Raw genomic sequence first — 21,700 nt, forward strand, 5'->3', positions numbered from 1 at the left:
CAAAGCATAATTTTAAGAATATGCTTCTCAGTCATTGCCCAGCTGCCAATGCTATCCTTATTCATTCATTTCTGCTTGTCTTTTGACTCCATTACTCTAACTTTATATAAACCACTTCACTCACATAGACCTCAGTGACTTCAGCAGCCAAGCAGAGCTAACATCACATTTCATGGCAAGAGTCAGGAGACAACCTAAAGTATCACTAGGTGTCTCTTCCACTAAAATCTACTGACCTACTTCTGTTCTCTTGATTGAATAACTTATCATCCAAGTTCATGGCGGTTTTTTCCTGCTTAGCTCATCTAAAGTTTATTCTATACTTCAGATTGCTTTACTTCACCCACTATACACAATGCTTTCCTGGCTTAAGGTGAACCCTCAACTTTTAAGGTAAATCTAGAAGACAATGAGGTAATAAATGATCACAAGAGAAATGAAAAATAGAAAAGAATCACATCAGAAAAAAGAAAAACAACTACAGTGTCACAATAATAAAAGTAGAAAAGGCGAGAACTCACTTTGAAAAAAGAGACCATTAACAGATACATAGAAACGGGATCAAATACATAAGAAGAGAAAGAGTTTAGTTAACACAGGAAAATAAGAACAATGTTCATCGACAGGGAAGTCAAGAAAATGTCTTATGTAAACACAGTTTTTTATAAAAGGCAAAGTGGAAAAGATCAGCAGCAGATGATGATTCTGAAACATCCAATTAGTCCTGCCATTAAGTCAGAAATCCCACAGAGGAACTGAAAAAATAATGTACTTAAGTCTGCCCCTGTGCCGTGCAGCCAGGAGTTGGGCCCACCCAAGTGTCCTCAGGTGCTGTATGCCCTGATTTTCAACACCCTGCACCTCAGGGTGAACTCACAACCAGTTGCTCTTTCATTTCTCAGAAGCGTAGGAGAAAGCCTTGTTTTCATGGTTTCTGTGGTAAAGCACTGCCAGTCCTTACATATTCATTCTAAAAGATTCCTCAGTCATCAGCAGACCATGACTTCACAGTATCCACAACCAGTAAAGTGACCAACTTGTCCTGGTTTGCCCACGGTGAGCACTGAAGGTCCTCCGTCCCTGGAAACCTCTGAGTTTATTCAGTATATTCCTTACCTTTCCACTGGCCCAAGGAGTCAAATATTACCAAAATCTCTTCTCTGCAAATTGCCTTTCTGAAGTCAAAGTGCTCCTCTTTGCGACAGCCTTCCTTCAAATGTGGTCCTCTTTTTTTTTTTTTTTTTAAGATTTTATTTATTTATTCATGAGAGACACTGAGAGACACAGAGAGAGAGAGAGAGGCAGAGACACAGGCAGAGGGAGAAGCAGGCTCCATGCACCGGGAGCCCGACGTGGGATTCGATCCCGGGTCTCCAGGATCGCGCCCTGGGCCAAAGGCAGGCGCCAAACCGCTACGCCACCCAGGGATCCCTGGTCCTCTTATTATCATTAGTGAATATTCAGTCTGTTCCTACAAAAACTAGGCCTTATTATGTACCACACCCCTAGGCACACCAATAAATATTTCCAGTATTTCTATCAACTTGTAAGTCAACCAGTTCCATAACTTTGAGGCTGGTCTACATGGGGCCTCTTGGTCCTTCCTAAAAATTCTCAGGAGACAAAATTAAAGAGAGAAACTTAAGTACATAAGTATATTTTTTAAATGTATGTTTAAGGATCCTGTTTCGGACTGTTGGGGATTTACCCCAATGATTCAGATGCAATGAAACGCCGGGACACCTGCTCCCCGATGTTTCTAGCAGCAATGTCCACAATAGCCAAACTGTGGAAGGAGCCTCGGTGTCCATCGAAAGATGAATGGATAAAGAAGATGTGGTTTATGTATACAATGGAATATTACTCAGCCATTAGAAACGACAAATACCCACCATTTGCTTCAACGTGGATGGAACTGGAGGGTATTATGCTGAGTGAAGTAAGTCATTCGGAGAAGGACAGACATTATATGGTCTCATTCATTTGGGGAATATAAATAATAGTGAAAGGGAATATAAGGGAAGGGAGAAGAAATGTGTGGGAAATATCAGAAAGGGACACAGAACATGAAGACTCCTAACTCTGGGAAACGAACTAGGGGTGGTGGAAGGGGAGGAGGGCGAGGGGTGGGGGTGAATGGGTGACGGGCACTGAGGGGGACACTTGACGGGATGAGCACTGGGTGTTATTCTGTATGTTGGCAAATAGAACACCAATAAAAAATGAATCCATTTAAAAAAAAAAAAGATCCTGCTTCGGTTTTTAGCTAACAAAACATGGTATATTTAAATTCTGGAAGGTTGGGAGAAGCGAAGGCCAAAAATCTGAGATTTCTTTTTTTTTTTTTTTATTTTATTTTTTTATAAATTAATTTTTATTGGTGTTCAATTTACCAACATACAGAATAACACCCAGTGCTCATCCCGTCAAGTGTCCCCCTCCGTGCCCGTCACCCTTTATTTTTTTTTTATTTTTTTTTTTATAAATTAATTTTTATTGGTGCTGAGATTTCTTTATCAACTAGTTTCCTATGCTTCTTCGTCCCTATCAGGAAAAATCTGCAAGCCTGAATTCCCACAAAAGTTGCTTAACGATGACACTTTTGCTCCTTACTTTTTCCCGAAAACCATTGTGGACTCCGGCCGCGAGCGATGCGCAGGTGCGGGGCAGCGCTTCCCGGAGCACCAGGCGCTTTCGCAAGAGGCCGCGAGCGCGGGACCGGGAGGCCCTGGGACCCTGGCCAGGTGGCTGACCCCGGGATCCGGTAATCCAGCAGGAAGGTCGGGACAGAAGGGGCGAGGAGCTGGGGACAGGCGAAGGAGCAGCTGCTCTGTACACTGGGAGGAGCAGGGGCGGGAGGAGACGGACTCTGAACCCGGGAGCGAGAAGGAACTAAAACGCGGCGCAGGGTGCATACGGCCGCGCTGAGTCTGTTTCCTCCTCCACTAGAGGAGTTCCGCCGGGGGGCTTCGGGGATGGCGCCTGCAGCGCGTCCCCGGGGACAGAGAGTGGGGCCGGCCACCCGCCGCCCGCGTCCAGGCCCCGGCCCCGGCCTACCTGCCGTCCTTGGCCGCGGGGGCCTGGCCGTCGTCGGTGACGATCTGCGGCCGCAGCGGCCGGCGCTGCCGCAGCCCGTCCCCCTCGCTCATGGCGTGAGGAGCAGTGCGGACCCCACGGCCGACCCCGGAGAGCAGAGCGAGAGCCGCGCGGGCCCAGCGGATCGCCGCCCCCCGCGGATCCCCGCCCCCCGCGGATCCCCGCCCCTCGCGGATCGCCGCCCCCCGCGGATCGCCGCCCCCCGCCGCGCGCGGAAGTGACGTCGCTGCCCCGCCCTTTCCGGCGGCCGGCTGGGTGGGCCCCCGGAACCGCTCCGGGCTCTTCCCCGCGAGGTAGGGGCTGCCGAGGCCGGGTCCCTGGCCGGGCGCGGGGCTCAGAAGCGATCCCCGAGCCGGTGCGGACGCCTCCGAGGCCCCGGAACGTGCGGCCCCTGCGCTCCTGTCGGCGCTGGCGCTGGCGCTGGGGCCAGAGGGGTCGTTGAAGAACTCCGGTGCGGGCTGCCTGTTACAGGACAGAGGCCCCGGGTCGCCCCCCGGGCGGGCGAAAAATACCGAGCTCGTGTTCCCGGAGGCCTGCGACGGCGGTAACACCCACCCGAACAGCGGCGCTCTTTTGTGAGCAGGTCCCGTGAAGGGGAAAACGCGGGACCTGTGCTGCCCTTTGCATTAAGGCCATTGAGTATTAGGTCTTTTTGTTGAAACAGAACTTTCATAAGGCTTGTGAAAGGGTTACCCCCAGAAGTAAAAGCTACGGTCAGTCACCACAAGCACGGCCTAAGGAAGCGCGGAGCACGTCCGGCCGCTGGGAAGTGGTGCTGAGCAAGCCACGGACAGGCTCCCGCTGGAACCAGTGAGAGGTCATTTTAAAAAGGTCGTCGTCTATCATGAAGGTAAGTGTGGACGTGAAATATGACATTAGAGGGGAGTCGCACGGTCTTGTGAGAGCGTTTGTCAGATTAAGGACCTGAGACGCGCCTGGGACTTTGAGAAGAAACAGGATTTCCAGGGGGAGGAGACCAAATGCAGTGACCGTGCGTCGTCCTCCGGAAAGGCATGTTCGAAATGAAGTATTAAGAATCGATTTCCTTACTGCACTTAGAGGCGTCCCTTACCACACAAGCCACTCATTGCCTTTCTTAGTGTCAGATGGCACTAGAATTGCACAGGACTGTTTTTTTTTTTTTTAAGATTTTATTTATTCATTCATTCATGATAGAGAGAGAGAGAGAGAGAGAGAGGCAGAGACACAGGCAGAGGGAGAAGCAGGCTCTGTGTCAGGAGCCCGATGCGGGACTCGATCCTGGGACCCCAGCATCGCGCCCCGGGCCAAAGGCAGGCGCCAAACCGCTGAGCCACCCAGGGATTCCCCACAGGACTGTTTTCGATGAGACATGAAGAACCAGCATGAGGGCAGTGAAGGGTTCTGCAGGAATTCCAGGCCTGGCCCAGATGCGGTTAAGGCCTCGGCAGTATTTTCTTTCATTCCCTGTCTAATGCCACCAGTATGGCTGTTAAATCCGGGATTGTTCAGACAGCACTGCATGACCTGGCCCCTCCCTGCCTATCTGGACCAGCCTCCTGCCCTGTGGTTCCGATGCCCAGTCAGCATCGCTTGCTATTCCTGATTCTGTGCCTTCCTGCCTGTGTCTGTATTACTCATTCTTGTGAAAGTGCTTTCCTTCACCACGTGGCCAAAATGACTTTTTTCATTCAGGACCCACTTCAGGTATCCTTGCTGAAAACTCTTCCCCTAATTTCTCAAGCAGAACATCTTTGAGTCTAAACCACTTTGAACATGCCCCAATTATAGGACTTAGCTCATTGCATTGGAATTATTTGTATTCCGTGCCCAGTTTTAAAGCCCACCAACCAAAAAGCCAGGAACATACCTGTAAAAAGTTGAGTAATGGTAATAAAGTTAGGTTTATTGAGCTTGTTGCAGCAAAGAAATTCAGAGGACTTGTCAGGCTCCTCAGAAATGGGAGTTATGGATGGGTCCTTGAGTTAAACGTTTGTGACAGATGGTCTTGGCAGGGATGGGCCAGCATTTGTGATCAGGAGACTCATTGGAGGAGTCAGACCTGGGACACATGAGTCCGTATTGAGTTATTGGGAAATCAGCTTGTCTTATCTTGGTGCAAATGATCTGAATAAACTAAATGCAGGGGTCTGAGCTTACATTATTTCTGTGGAATGGCACAGTTTAGTACCATTTTTCACAGTGAGATCCACATTGCTGGTTGTGATTTATTTCAGTTCTCTCCCCAGGCTCCAGCCTCGCTGCCACCCAGTTCTTAGCAGGGAGATGGGACCTGTGTAATTGGTTAGACCAGATTTCTCAACCTCGGCACCACTGATATCTCGGGCCACATAATTCCTTGTTGGAGATGGCAGGGAGAAGCTCTCCTGGGTACTGCAGTATGTTTGGCTGCATCCCTGGCCTCCACCCACTAGATGCCAATAGCATCCCATCTAGTCATGATAATCAATAATGTCTCCAGACATTGCCTTGTGTCCCCTGGGAGACAAAATAGCCCCTGGTTGTGAGCCACTGGGCTACACTGACCAGAAGCCACCCCCCTGCACCCTGAGAGTAGGCATGGGGCCCACTTGCACTGAAACTCTGGCTCATGTTGAAGGCATTTATCTCAACAAGTCACAGTTCCTGCATGGAAAGAGAGGCACTGATGCTGAGCAAGCAGCCAGTAGTGTGCCTCACAGCTCAAGGTAGAAATACTCCCTATTTTCAGTCCAGTGCTTTTTCTCAGTCCCATGTTGTCTCCATTTCTTTTGCAGATATCTCCTGTCAGGTGCTCAACCAAGTGCGGTGACAAAGGTGAAATAAAGTGAGCCAATGTGCATACATATTATAATCTCGGAGATAAGCATGATTGCTATAAAACAGTGCAATGGAGGAACCACAGTGTATTGGGACCACAAAGAATAAGTCCCATCAGGTAGCAGTGCCCAGAGAAGGTTTCATGGAGGAAGTGACCTGTGAACCAGGCCTTGGATAAGTAAGATTATAATGGGCAGGTTGAGGGGATGGACAAGGACAAGAAACAGGCTAAGAGGGAAGCATGGGGTATCCATAGATTGGTCAGCACAGGGGTGACAAGGTAGACTGCAAGATTGTGAGTAGTCAAGAAGAATAAACTAAAAGGTGTTCTAAAGGGATCCCTGGGTGGCGCAGCGGTTTGGCGCCTGCCTTTGGCCCAGGGCGCGATCCTGGAGACCCGGGATCGAATCCCACGTCGGGCTCCTGGTGCATGGAGCCTGCTTCTCCCTCTGCCTGTGTCTCTGCCTCTCTCTCTCTCTCTCTGTATGACTATCGTAAATAAAATAAAAATAAAAAATAAAAAGGTGTTCTAAAGAGGTGAAGGAGAGCTGCAGTAGACAGAGCCCTTCTCCCTGCCCTGAATCCAGGAGAACAGGAGTGACCTGCTCCAGACAGGCTTCAAACGAAGTTGTTGTGTTGGGATGGGAAAGTCTGGTGTCAGCTCAGGTGGGACAGTGGAGAGTGTAAAGTGAGAGAACGTAGAGTAGCTTGTTCAGAGTAGAAAAAGTATCTTAGAGATCATCTAGTTGCCAGACACGGAGATCTACAAAAGCCCACTTAAGATGAAGGAGGGACTTACAGAAGGATATGAGGGTATCTCGTGGAACTCCAACACAGAAAATACAGCCTGGCCTCACAGGGACTGGTATGAGGACCTGGATAAACAGAAGCAGTCTTCCTCTCAGTATCCCTGGTACCTCGCTGTGTTTTTTTTTTTTTTTCTTCTCCTCTGTGATTCTGTGGCAAGCCTTTTTATGTCGCTGCCCATCTTCTTCTTTGCTGCCCTCTATTATAGCTGGATACAGTGTCACATTTCCAGCTGTTAAAGCTAAGGTTAGATTCTGGCCTTGAGTTAAAAGCAGAAATCTAGGGTTTCTTTTGGCCTCTAGGAAAAGTTCCTGGTTTTCCAATAAAAAGGAGAGAGAGGGTCCTGCCCTTTCTTCTGCTCTGAACCCCACAGTTATGCTTAGAATGGCAGTAGCATCTTATGACTGTAGGAAATCACCCTGAAGTCTAAAAGACAATACACCGAGAACAGAAAACCTAGGCTGCTGACCCATGCCAGCAACCACATACCCCTGGGCTTCTGGGTTACATGAGGAAAACAACCCCTTGGGCATCTAAGGTCTGGTCAGCTGAGCACTTTGTGCTTGTACCTGAATGTATCCCATCTGCTGTGTCAGCAGTGTCCACTTGGACATGCCCCCATGTCAGAAAATTGTTGCCTCAAGCCCAGTTAGTTCTCCATGACTTCCTGTTTTGGGTATCCCACCAGCTAACTACAGTCTCTTTGTCTTAAGTCCAGCTCCCTGGACTGAGACTCTGATACTTCCAACTTTGGTGAGGTGCTCAAGTCTGATTGCTGTGTTAGAAGACAGGATCCCACATTCCACTGCACGTACAGGGCAGGGAGGAACAAGAGCAGAGACCAGGCAGCATAGGCATGAGCAGGGCAGGCTGCCACTCTGTCTGCCCCAGTGAAAAGCAGGCAGGGGGAGAGGTAAAGATTATAAATAAGTTGACTGGAGAAAACTGCCTTAATTACCTAAATGAGGATGCTAAGGTCAACCCTGACTTGGTAAGAAAAGGTGCTCAGTAGGAGAGACATTGGCCAGTCAGCATCTGCATGGACACGGACATGAACATTCATTATTGTTACCTCTGTTGGGAAGTGAGCTCATCTGCTTCATTGCTTCCTTGGGAATGTTAGCACTGACATTTCCTGGTTGGCACAAGTCACTTGTCAATCACATTTCATTACACCCAGAAACCATTTCTTGAAAGCAACTAGTTATTTCCCTTCGGACAATTTCTGCTCTGCCTTTTTGAGCAAACGTATGCAAACTTATAAGAGTGAGGTGTTTCCTTGACTCAGGAATACAGAGATGTGTGGTTGGGCTGAGATGATGTCCTTTGGGAAAGAATCGGCCCAAAATGTCTGTGCATCCAGAAGGCTGCTCAACAGTTTAGTCTGCAGGAGCAAGGAGACTAGGCATAGTTACCTAGTTGGTGGCTCTTACCAAGAACATCCCAACCTGTCTGCAAAAGAAGTTGGCAGGCCACCTATTCCAACAGACTTTCTAAACTCCTCAGTACTTACCAGTTTGTTGATGATGTCCTAGGACAGCCAGCCCCAGGTTTCTTCCCCTTTGCTCTTTCTAGGTTTATTTAGAGTCAGATTTTTGCTCACTGGATTGTCACATCCTTGGCCATAGTTGGTACCCTTTGGTGCAGGTGCCAGGGGCACTAACCAGCTCCTTCTCTGCTGTTTGGAATAAAGGCTAGTACAGGCAGGAACTTCAGCTTCACACTTAGCAAAGGCCTCCTGTTGGTGCGCTTGGAGGGTCACAGCTTGCCTCTTGCATGGCTGATTGGGAACAAATTTCAGGGCATCCTTGTCCCTATATCCTTAAGGCCCGGAGAAGAGGAATCTGGGAAACTGAGCAAAAGAGTTTAAAAACAGGCTTTTTTTTTTTTTTTCTTCCCCTCTTTTCTCTCCAAAGAGTAAGGTAAGAGAACAAAAATGATACTCCAGTACTTCTAAGCCAGGGCAGCAGGTAGAAAGGGCTTTTTTTGGAGACAGGTTCAGGGAGCTGAACCCAGTGAAGAGACCCACTTTATCCTGAGTACATCTGCAGGTTCCAGAGGAGAAAGTTATGAGGCCATGCTACGTTTAAGACAGCTTGTTCTGAGTTGGGTCAGAGACCTCCTGATGAACATTCCTACTGAGTGATTCTATCATGTGAGATAGAGTGCTGGCTGACCCAGCACTGCGCCTGCTTGCTTGGTTTTCCTCCCGTATCACAGCTCCAATCCTCACACCTGTCCTTGGAGTCACATTCCTAAGCAAATCATCTGCATGCAAGCCCTCATCTCAGGTTCTGCTGTCAGGTGAGACCCTGGAGATGAATGAAAGCAGTAAGCAATTTAGAAAATAGAAGGTGAGAAGTTCCAACATATGGGAAGTTTGGGATCCTTAAAAAAGAAAACCAAATAGGCAAAAACTATATTTGAGGAGATAATGATTGAGGTATTTCCAAAACTGATTAAGATGGGTATCAAGCTACAGATCCAAGAAGCCTGGATGAATAAAGAGCCCAAACAGGATGAATAAAAACAAGTCAATAACAACAAAAAATAATAATACTGCAAAAGCCAAAGAAAGGTCGTATTCACAGACCCAGAAATTACATATTTGCTTGATTTAATCCTGTTTTGTAGCAAAATTCCCAAAGTGGTGAAGGGAAACTCCAGTGAGAGGTCACTAAAACTCAACTTGGCATCACCCATCACCACTCCTCCAAAAACACTGTCTCAGGAAAGCTTCCTCTTGGCCTAGCCAGGATACCAGTTCATAGACCTACTCAGAGGTCAACAGTAAAGTACCTTAAAAAAATAATAATAAAAATAAAATGCCACTGATATTCTTCAAAGCTCTTGGAAAAGGGGCCACACCTTTGGTTTGAGCGCAGGGATCAAGAGTGGAGCCAGAGAAGCTCCAGCCACACCCCAGCTGTGCCTCTCCCCACCTCTGCCTCAGAGGGCCATGCACAGAGGAGATGAGGGGATGGAATCCAGAACCTTCTCAGGGCTTCCTTACACACAGTGCCCAGCAGTGTGACCATTGCTGCTGCTCTTTTCATGTTGAGTGTCCTGAAGGTGGTTGGTGCAGTGGGTGCAAATCAGCCCTGCAAGGACTAAGAGCTCACATTAATTCCACAGCCAAATCTCTTCTCATCAGTCAGGCCCAGGAAACAGTGAGAATTCACACTCTTTTGTCTGCACCGTGAACTCACTGCTCTGGGTAAACTAGGGATGAGTGTGCACCTGAATCAGCTCATAACTCCTCTTTAGATAAACACTGTGCACTTATGTCATGAACATTAGCCATGATTTCTTTTTTCCGTTTTTAGATTTAATAGGGACATTTTCCCTTTAGGAATTATGTTGAAAAGCTGAATTTTCCCTTTGAGCACAACTTTTGTTTTCTTTTAGCTACTCTAAATGAGAGTTATTCTTCAAAGATACCCCATACTGCTTCTTTTCTGAATCTGAATAAAATTTGCCTCTGGGACTTATGGTTATTAACAAGTTCATGCTGGCCTGGAGACACAATGAACACTGAGATTAGCCGTCTCTGGATCCCAATCCAACCCTGTCTGTTTCCATGCCATCAGAGGTCTCCTCTTTGCTTTCACTGTAGCTGCCTGCTCTTCTGTCTGTTTCTCCATGGCCCTGACTTGGCCTTTGTCAGGATATCTCATTTATGACAGAAAATCCAGAGCAAAAAGTGATGTTGGGGTCAGGGCAGGCCTGATACAGCTTGACTAGCCTGTGCACCTCTCCCTCCAGGCTCCCATTTTTTTCTGTGCTATTCTGTTCTCAAATAGGCCCTGCCCCCAGGGCAGCCAAAAGCCTCCACATCCTGTCTTGTGGCTACAGACTATTCCTGTAAGAGAGTAATCATACCATGACACCCCACCACATCCTGGATGCAAAAACGTCTCTGCACAGTGAGTTGCCTTTCCATGCATTGGCTCAGGCCCCTGGATATCCCCCCAGTCTTCCTGCCACCATCTCCAGAGCACAAGAGCAGACCCTGTCCCTGGGCACAGCCATTCCCAGCTCGTTTTGTATGCAGCAGTTGGTCCAGTCTTTGGGAGCCACCCAGACTGGGTCCTCTCATATCCCACCTGCCACCACACCAGTTCAGTGCTATTCTCCTAAAATCATCTTTTCTGGTCAGTGAAGGACATAAACCTCATCTACCCACATCTAAAAAAAGGATAACTCTGTATCATGGGATGTCTCTCAGGCAAGCCTATGCTGCTCACGGATGCAGTCTGTGACACCAAGATTGTTTCTGCTTCCTCGTTCTTGTCGGTGTTCCAGACTAGCACCCGCCACCAGAACTCTGTGATGGGAATGCTGTTGTCCAATCTGTTAGCTTTTGGCCATGTGCTACTGAGCATATGAACTGGGGCTTCTGGCACTGTGGAACAGAATATTTTATTCCATTCTATATATATATTTTTTACTTACACTTAAAGTGCTACATATAACTAATGTATTGGATGCACAGCAATCTAGACACAGGTAGGTTTACCAAGTAATAATCTGAGATAAGTGAGTTCTGAGTGTATATTTCTTCCCTGTAATGAATTTCCTCCCCAGTGGATTTTTTAGTGTTCTCTTTTGAATGAATAAGCCCCTTCCAGTTTTGTCCTTAGGATCATATTCAGCAACAACAGGAGCATTATTTGATCAAAACATCACCACAGAAAGAAGAGAGTGAACCAAATAAAACTTTATTTGTACTGCCCTGGTGACTGTCCAAGTTTATGTCCAAGCCATTTCATAGTGTCATAACCACAGTCAACCAGGTCCACCACATATGCAGTAGGTCCAAATGCATGATTCTGTGTTGCTAAGCACTGCTTATTGCTTCGCAACAGAGAGCAGATCATCACTCTCTATATCTGTGGGCTACAGCTAATAGCCATCCTGTTGGTCACAGGCATACTCACCTAATCAGAGAAGCAAGCACAGCTATGACCCACAATAGGTGTTCAGTACCCCAGACACCCCGTGAACACCTACACAGCTGCAAGGCACCATATAATATGGGGTATAGATAAGGACAACCTTTTCCTGTTCCCAAGGACCCAGCTCAGTAGGCTGCCTTCACCTGTACTTCATGCCATTGGCCCCTGCATGCTTGGCTAGTAAAGAAACACTTTGCAACCTAATGATTTATGTCCACTTGCTAAGGTTCAGATGACTTAAGGCATACTTTAAAAAGCCTTGATTCAGAGTTCCAAGTCTCATCCTTGAACATCTGTGGTTCTTCCCACACCAACCACAGAATGAAGGACAGGCAGTTTTGAAAGACCCATTTCTACCCAAATTAGTGCCCTAACAAGGAGTCGCTTGAGTTTTCATAAGCTTCCCCTTAACATCCCCACATATGTGGAGCGTGTTGACCTCCAAGGTATCCAAGATGGAGAGGGAAATCTTTCCACATCTTAGCTTGGAGAAACAATACATGAATGGTTCTAGAGCTAAAATCAGAGCTCATTCATACCTTCACTTTTAAGAGTTAGGTTTCATTACACATAAACCAAAGGAAATAGAAATATGTATCAAAAAAAGGATACTACAAGCTTGAAAGTCGTCAAGATAGCTATATTTAGACAGAGATACAGACATTTCCAATACAGATTCCTCAGTATGCCAAACAGTAAAAATTCATCCTCTGACCTCCACATTTCCCCATAAGCAAAGGCACAAAAGGAGATTTTCATAACACTAAATGTTACAAAGAACATGTACATATAAATCTACACACTACATGTGTGTATTTGCACATTCTTCCAAAATTATAAAAGTATAAAAATAAAATTTCTGCCTTTTTGTATCTAGAAACATCCAGAAAAAAACATGATTGCTTCTAGTTCTGTGATCTAAGCAGACATGCTTTACCAGGCTTTTCACCTTCCTGTGCTGTCCGGAGGCAACAGAAATGGAGATGACCATGGCTTTTCATTCCAGGAAACCAAATTTGGGACAAGGGGAACAAATTGCTAATAAGAATGTCTAATAGTACCTCTTCATGGTTCTCAGCAGAAAGAAGGCAAGGCTTAGCATAAGCTTCACATTGGGGCAGTATGGGTTATGCTCTGGAGAGTACTGCTTCTAAGACAGCAGGAAATAAGCAAATCTGAGAGCTACATTCTGTTAGGGGTGTGGACACTGGGTCTTGACCAGAGCTCGTCACTGAGAGGCAGCTTGCTTGTCTTTGTGTTTCTGGTAGGCACTCAGGATTTCTGTGATGACACTGGGGTCCTCCAGGGTGGTGATGTCCCCCAGATCTTGAGTTCTGCCTGTGATTATCTTCCTCAGGAGCCTCCGCATGACTTTTCCAGACCGAGTCTTTGGAAGACGCTTCACTACCTGGAAAGGAAGGGGTGCACTTTCAAGTTTGGGTGGTGCCCAGACTCCCTGCAGCATCCAAGTGTATTGGGATAAGAAGGGCTCTGCCCAGGGGATGACACCCTCACTAAGGACTCAGGAATGAATGACTGAGGTGCCGGACTCACCCCAGAGATGATGGGGGTCCGTGATTTCTGGTTTTATCTTCCCACAATCTGGACATAAACTGAAATCTACCTGAAGGTCAGAATCAACCATATGTCCGATTTTGCTGAAGCCCTCATTCAGGCAGGGTCTGCCCATACCGTGGTTACCTCACTGCCGATACCTCTGTCTTCCGTTTGCTACATTGCTGAGGGCTCCCAGGTAGCAACAGAACCAAACAACAGGCCATGGCAACTTGTCTCCGCCTACGGGCCTGGACCAACACTGCTTTTTGCTGACATAAGAGATAAGAGCTACTTTAGAGAAAAACGTCTTGTTCAGCGTTTGAACAGTTTACATTTAACATTTTCATACAACCACAGCCCCTTTTATGTCAAGAGCAATATGCTAAGAGCGGTGTTTGGGGCTTATTGAACAGTTACTCATCTTTTGAAAGGGTTGATTCACCTAGGGGAGCTCAAGTCTCCCTGAAACTCTGGTCCAGGCCAACAGCTTGACTTTCTATCACACCAGGTAAGGCTGAGGCTGCTCCCACCTCAGAGGGCCACCTCTGAACCAAGGAAGGCTGTGGGGGAAGTGTTAACAAAGATGAATGGAAACCTAATGGGGCTAGAAAGGTGGCCCCATTCTTCCCCAGACCCAACTCCAACACAGATTCCCTCAGATAGGAGTCTGGCAGTATCTCCTGCACTGACATCAGGAGATGTGTTCAGAAACCACACGGGCTGGGGAAAGCTGGTACTTTCCACATGTTTCTCTAGTTAAAATCTCTAATTTTTAGAAGATAGAGACTTACACAAATGAGAGGATGGAAGAATTTATCCCAAATGAAATAAGATAAGGCCACAGCCAGAAATCTAAATGAAACAGATATAAGTAATGTGTGATGTAGATTTTAAAGAGACAATCATAAGGATACTCACTAGATTTGAGAAAGAATAGAAGATTTCAATGAGAACTTTACCACAGAGATAAAAGAGTTAAAAAAGAATCCTAGATGAAGAATGCAATACACAAGATTGGAAAGGCATGATACAATTAACAGCAGACTGGAAGAAGCAAAGTAACCAAATCAGTGACCTAGAAGACAAAATAGTGGAAAATAAGCTGAACAAAAGAAAATATTAAGAAACGAGAACAGACTTCAGGAACTCAGTGACACCAACAAATGTAATAACATTTGTATTATAGGAGTCCCAGAAGAAGAGAGAAAAAAGGGGGCAGAAAATTTGTTTGAAGAAATAATAGCAAAAAACTTCCCTAATCTAGAGAAGGAAACAAACATCCAGATCAGGAGGCACAGAGAACTCCCAACAAATTCAACAAAAACAGGCCAGCACTAACATGCTATAATTAAACCAGCAAAATATAGTGGTAGAGAAAAATCTTAAAAGCATCAAGAAAAAAAGTCTTTCATTTACAAGGGAAGAGCCATAAGGCTCGCTGGAGATTACTCCATAGAAACTTGGCAAGCCAGAAGAAAGTGGCATGATATGTTCATAGTGCTGAATGGGAACAATCTGCAGCCAAGTATACTCTGTCCAGCAAGGCTGTCATTCTGAACAGAAAAAGAGATAGTTTACCAGACAAAAACTAAAGGAGTTTGTGAACACTAAACCAGCCATGCAAGAAATATTAAAAGGGACTCTTTTTTTCTTTTAATTATTTAAATTCAATTTAGTTAACATATACTATATTATTGGTTTACCAGGATAGAATTTAGTTGCATATAACACCCAGTGCTCATTATATATCAAGTGCTTTCTTTAATGCCCATCACCCAGTTACTACCCCTTCCCCCCATCCACATCCCCTCCAGCAACCCTCAGTTTGTTTCCTTGGGTTCAGTGTTTCTTGTGGTTTGCCTCCCTATCTTCATCTTATTTTTCCTTCCCTTCCCCTAAGTTCATCTGTTTTGTTTCTTAAATTCCACATGAGTGAAATCAATGTCTTTCTCTGACTTCTTTCTTAGCCTAATACCTTCCAGTTCCATCCACATCATTGCAAATGGCAAGATTTCATTCTTTTTCATGGCTGAGTAATATCTCATTGTGTATATATACCACATCTTTATCCATTCATCTGTCAGTGGACTTCTGGGCTCTTTCCATATTTTGGCTATTGTGGACATGGCTGCTATAAAGAATTGGGGTGTATGTTCCCCTTCAAATCACTGTTTGTATCCTTTGGATAAATATCTAGTAGTGCAATTGCTGGGTTGTAAGGTAGCTCTATTTTTAACTTTAAAAGGGACTCCTTAAGTGCAAAGGTGAGACCAAACATGACAAAAATCAAAGAATCAGAAAATCTCCAGATAAATGACAAAACAAGTAATAAAATAGCAATAAATATATATCTATCAATAATTACTCTGAATTGGGGCACCTAGGTGGCTCAGTCAGTTAAGCATCTGACTTTGGCTTAGGTCATGATCTCAGGGTCCTGGGATCCAGCCCTACTTTGGGCTCTCTGCTCAGGGAGGAGAGTCTGCTTCTCCCTCTTCTGCCTCTGCTCCTCTCCCCTGCTTATGCATGTGCTCTCGCTCAAATAAAATCTTTAAAAAATAATAATTACCCCAAATTTAAACAACTAAAACACTCTGATCAAACGCCATATGGTGTCAGAATGGATAAACAAGACCCACCTATATACTGCCAACAAGAGACTCACTTTAGACCTAAAGACACCTGCAGACTGAAAGAGGGTGCAGAGAAACATCTATCATGCAAATGGATGTCAAAAAAAAGCTGGAGTAGCAATACTTATTTGGACAAAATAGATTTTAAAACAAAGACTGACAAGTGACAAAGAAGGACACTATAATCACAGAGGGGAGTATCCAACAAGAAGATATAACAATTGTAAATATTTATGCCCACAACATGGGAGCACCCAACTATATTTTTAAAAATTAGTAATAAACATAACCTAATTGATAAAAATCCAATAATAGTGGGTGACTTTAACATCCCACTTACACCAATGTACGGGTCATCTAAACAAAATCAATAAGAAAACCATGGCTTTGAATGACACTGAACCAGAGGGACTTAACAAATATATTCAGAACATTCCATCCTAAAACAGAATACACATTCTTTCAAGTGCACATGGAACATTCTCCAGAATAGATCACAAATTAGGTCACAAAACAAGCCTCAACAAGTACAAAAAACTGAAATCATACCACGTACATTTTTTTACCACAACAGTATAAAACTAGAGATCAATCGCAAGAAAAATTTTGGAAAAATCACAAATACATGGAGGTTAAACAACACTATGAAACAACGAATGGGTCAACTAGGAAATCAAAGAAGAAATTTTTTAAAAACCATGGGGAACAAATGAAAACAAAAACATGAACAGTCCAAAACCTTTGGGATACAGCAAAGGCAGTCCTAAGAAATAAGTATCTAACAATATAGGCCTACCTTAAGAAACAGTAAAAGTCCCAAATAAAGCACCTAACCTTAAACCCAAAGAAGCTAGAAAAAGAAGAACAAATTAAGCCTAAAACCAGCAAAAGGAAGAAAATAATAAAGGTTAGAACACAAAGAAATGATATAGAAACTAAAAAAAATACTAGAACAGGTCAATGAAACCAGGAGCTGGCTTTTGGAAAAAATTAATAAAATCAATAAACCTCTAGCCAGCCTAAAAAAAAAGGACCCAAATAAATAAAATCACAAATAAGGATAAATAATAACCAACACCACAGAAATACAAACAACATTATAAGAATATCATGAAAAACTTATATGCAAACGAATTGGACAACCAGAAAATTGGATAAATTCCTAAAAACATATGTTACCAAAACTGATACAGTAGAAAAAAAAAAATTGAACAGACTGATAACCAGCAAACAAATTCAATCAATAATCAAAAACCTCTCAACAAACAAAAGTCCAGGCCCAGATGGCTTCACAGGTGAATGTTACCAAACATTTAAAGAAGAGTTAGTGCTATTCTCAAATTATTCCAAAAAATAGAAAAGGAAGGAAAACTTCCAAATCCTCTGAGGTTAGCATTACCCTGATACCAAAGGACAACAAGAAAAAAGATGGTGGAAAGTCAGCCAAAAAAGACGAAAGACGGGATCCCTGGGTGGCGCAACGGTTTGGCGCCTGCCTTTGGCCCAGGGCGCGATCCTGGAGACCCGGGATCGAATCCCACGTCAGGCTCCCGGTGCATGGAGCCTGCTTCTCCCTCTGCCTATGTCTCTGCCTTGTCTCTGCCTCTCTCTCTCTCTGTATGACTATCATAAATAAATAATTTTTAAAAAATTAAAAAAAAAGACAAAAGACCTAGTGAACAACTCTGGAAGTAAGGCCAAAAAGAAGTAGTAGTCCAAAGGCAAAGTTCAGAACAAGCTCAATAACCTGGTATTGTTTGAAAATAAGACATATGACAATCTCTGTAAGGAAGTTCCCAACTATAGCTTATTAACTCTAGCTATTGTCTCAGAGACTCAAGATTTGAGGTTCCCTGGCCAGGGCAGTCCTTCAAAAGCTTCTTAGTAAAGGACTCATTAAAAACTGGTTACAAAGTACAGAGCTCAAGGAATTTACACCAGAAACACCAAGGGTGCAGATACCCCAGCTGCTGGTAAAGAGACATGAACAGATCCCACCAACTGTATATTTTGGAAAATAAAACTATTAAACCCAGAAAGATGGGACACCTGGGTGGCTCAGCAGTTGAGCACCTGCCTTCAGCCCAGGGCGTGATCCTGGGGTCCCAGGATCGAATCCCACATCAGGCTCCCTGCATGGAGCCTGCTTCTACCTCTGCCTGCGTCTCTGCCTCTCTCTCAGTGTGCCTCTCATGAATAAATAAATAAAATCTTTAAAAAAAAAAAGATTCCACTAAAAAAGAGAACTAAAGGTCAATATCCCTGATGATCTTGGATGCAAAAATTGTCAATAAAATACATTTTAAAAAATTGTTCACCAAGTTCAAGTGGAATTTATTCCTGGGTTGCAAGAGTGGTTCAATATTTGCAAGTCAGTCAAGGTGATACACCATATTTTTTTGATACACCATATTAATAAAGGATAAAATACAAATGATTTCAACAGGTGGAGAAAAAGTATCTGATAAAGTACAGTACATTCATGATAAAAACCCTCAACAAAGTAGGTTTAGCGGGAACATACTTCAGTATTATAAAGGCCACTTACAAAAAACCCACAGCTAGTATCATTCTCAATGGGGGGGGGGGGGGGTAACTGAGAGTTTTTCCTCTACAGTCAAGAACAAGACAGGGATGTCCACTCTGACCAGTGTTATTTAACACAGTACTGCAAGTCCTAGCCATAGCAATCAGAAATAAAAAGAAATAAAAGATATCCAAATCAGCAAGAAGTAAAATGTTCATTATTTGCAGCTTACATGATACTCTATATAAAACCCAAAAGACTCCAACAAAAAGCTGCTAAAACTGATACATGAATTCAGTAAAGTTGCAGGATATAAAATCAATATAGACATTTCTATACACCAATAATTAAGCATCAGAAAGAGAAATCAAGCAATCATATTTACAATTGCACTAAAAACAGTAAGATATCTATTTATAAACCTAACCAAAGAAGTAAAAGATCTGTACTATGAAAACTATAAAACACTGATGAAAGAAACTGAACATGACACACAAATGGAATGACCTTCTATGCTCATGGATTGAAAGAACAAATATTGTTCAAATGTCTGTACTACCCAAAGCAACTACACACATTTAATGCAATTTCTACCAAAATACCAACATTTTTCGCAAGAACTAGAACAAATAATTCTAAAATTTATATGAAACCACAAAAGACCCCAATAACCAAAGAAACCTTCAAAAAGAAAAGCAGAGCTGGAAGCATCACAGTTCTGGACTTGAAGTTATATTACAAAGCTGTAGTGATCAAACCAGTAAGGCACTGGCACAAAAATACACAGATCAATGGAACAGAATCAAAAATTTCAAAGTGAACTCACAACCATATGGTCAGTTAGTCTTTGACAAGCAATCTTGGACAAATATCCAGTGGGGAAAAAGACCATTTCTACAACAAATAGTGTTGGGAAAACTGGACAGCAACATGCAAAAGAATGAAACCGTACCACTTCCTTACACCAGACCCAAAAATAAATTAAAATGGATTAAAAACCTAAATGGGAGACCTGAAACTATAAAAATCCAAGAAGAGAACACAGACAGTAGCCTCTTTGACATCAGCCATAGAACTTCTGTCTAGATAGGTCTCCTGAGGCAAGGGAAACAAAAGCAAAAATAAACTATTGGGACTTAAAAGCTTCTGCACCGTGGAGGAAACAACAAAACTAAAAGGCAACCTACAGAATGGGAGAAGATATTTGCAGATGAATTGATAAAGGGCTAGTATCCAAAATCTATAAAGAGCTTATTAAACTCAACACCCAAAAAACAATCCAATTAAATGGGCAGAAGACATGAATAGACATTTTTGCAAAGAAGACAGTACTGATTGATGGTCAACAGACACATGAAAAGATGCTCAACATCACTCATCATCAGGGAAATACAAATCAAAATTACAATGAGGTATCACCTCAAACCTGTCAGAATGACCAAACTCAAGAACACAGGAAGCAACAGATGTCGGTGAGGATATGGAGAAAGGGGAACCCTCTTATACTGTTGGTGGGAATGCAAACTGGTACAGCCTCTCTGGAAAACTGTGGAGGTTCCTCAAAAGTTAAAAATAGAGCTACCCTACAATGTAGCAGTCACACACACTACTAGGTATTTATCCAAAGAAGCCAAAAACACTAATTCAAAGGAGTACATACACCCTGATATTTAGAACAGCATTATCTACAATAGCCAAATATGGAAGCAGCCCAAGTGTCCATCAACTGATGAATGGATAAAGAAAATGTGATATATATATATATATATATATATATATATATATATCCAATGGAGTATTACCCAGCCATAAAAAAGAATGAAATCTTACCACTGGCAACAACATGCATGGAGCTAGACAATATTATGCTAAACAAATCAGAAAGACAAAACCATATGATTTCACTCATATGTTGAATTTAAGAAACAATACATGAGCAAAGGGGGAAAAAAGAGAGATAAACCAAGAAACAGTCTCTTAATTATAGAAAACAAACTGCTGATTACCAGAAGGGAGGTGCAGAGGGGTGGGGGGGTGGGTAGATGAAATAGATGATAGAGATGAAGGAGTGCACTGGTTATGATGAACACCAGACACCAGGTGATGTATGGAAGTGTTGAATCACTATATTGTACACCTAAAACTAATATTATATGGTATCTTAACTGGATTTAAATAAAAACTTTTTAAAAAGTAAATAAAATCTCTAATTTTCTTCACTACCTAGCCCTGCTCCTATAACTGGCCTCCACATGCCAAAGGGAGCACCTACTCCTGTCCAGCATGATCCTCTTAACAGGTGAGTTGTGCAAATGTTTGCTGTGAGGCCTTCTGGCCACCCCCTCCTCCCATCTGAGGATACAGCAGCTCACCATCCCCACCTACATCCCAGGAAACCTAATAGCTAATATCCATTTTGCTGCTGATGGAAGAGATCACTATTGTTTGTTAATTGTGGGAAATAGAGGAGGCGGCTTATAACAAGCAGCGCCATCACACCTAGGAGCAGGTGCCACTCACCAGAATCTGATCAGGCACGGCATACTTGGCAATCTTGGTGGCCACTGCTGACTTGAGCTCCTTCACCACTGCATCCGTGTCACCTGTGTTGTCCTTCAACACGATGAAGGCAAATGCACCTGAAAGGAATCAAACTTTCAGGGTGTGTTCCACACCGAACCATCTCCCAAAGCAGAGCATTGTAGACAGTTATAAAAAATCTTAAGGATCTTTAAATCATATGTTGGCAACTTGTAGCAGTTGCCACTTCTAGTGGCAGCCCTAAAGATGAATTTGTTTCATTCAAAGTGGAAAGTCATTCTTTTCTCTAAATGGAAACAATTCTAACAGCTCTCTGAACATCCCAGTGAAGCCCACATGTAGATAAGAACTCCTTTTGGCTCTGGTGTTGACTGCATGGGAACATCACCTTGGAGGCATGACTCAACCTCTCCTGCTATCCCTGTATCTGTGAAGTAGCCCATAATGTGGGCTGACAGGAGATGTACTATCCAGGCCTGTGACATGGTACATGGAAACATAGCACATGGCAACTAATTTTGTGGGTATGTGTCCAACATGGTGGGTACTAGCCACAGTAGCTCTTTAAATGTAAATGAAATTAAGGTTAAAATGTAGTTCTTTGATCACATAAGCCAGCTGGACCTGGACAGCACAGATGAAGAGCAAACTCCATCTTGGCAGGAAGTTCTGTTGGGCAGTGCTGGCCAATTATTTTAGCATAAACATTAAATTTTGTTTGTCAGTATCCCACCATGTTCCAGAAAGGATTAACAGTGGTTCCCACAGGTATCTACATTCCT

At 43.8% G+C, this 21,700-nt stretch overlaps 2 protein-coding genes across 4 annotated transcripts in view; both read right to left on the bottom strand.

Annotated features, from left to right (window-relative positions):
• APMAP (adipocyte plasma membrane associated protein) overlaps positions 1-3,245 on the bottom strand; it is a 35,145-nt gene extending 31,900 nt beyond the window's left edge. Inside the window, exon 1 of the mRNA XM_055321560.1 lies at positions 3,058-3,245. Coding sequence (XP_055177535.1) covers positions 3,058-3,149 — 92 coding nt within the window. The 5' untranslated portion in view covers positions 3,150-3,245. The remainder of the gene's footprint in view (positions 1-3,057) is intronic.
• Positions 3,246-12,279: 9,034 nt separating this feature from the next.
• The window catches only part of ACSS1 (acyl-CoA synthetase short chain family member 1), a 59,234-nt gene continuing 49,813 nt past the window's right edge, over positions 12,280-21,700 (bottom strand). For all 3 annotated transcript variants that reach the window (XM_055321559.1, XM_055321557.1, XM_055321558.1), the window contains exons 13-14: positions 20,898-21,016; positions 12,280-13,068 (exon numbers count right to left, since the gene is read on the bottom strand). In XM_055321559.1, coding sequence (XP_055177534.1) covers positions 12,889-13,068; positions 20,898-21,016 — 299 coding nt within the window. In that variant the 3' untranslated portion in view covers positions 12,280-12,888. The remainder of the gene's footprint in view (positions 13,069-20,897; positions 21,017-21,700) is intronic.

Source organism: Nyctereutes procyonoides, unplaced genomic scaffold, assembly GCF_905146905.1.
Source record: "Nyctereutes procyonoides isolate TBG_1078 unplaced genomic scaffold, NYPRO_anot_genome, whole genome shotgun sequence".
In the NCBI taxonomy this organism is placed as follows: Eukaryota; Metazoa; Chordata; class Mammalia; order Carnivora; family Canidae; genus Nyctereutes; species Nyctereutes procyonoides.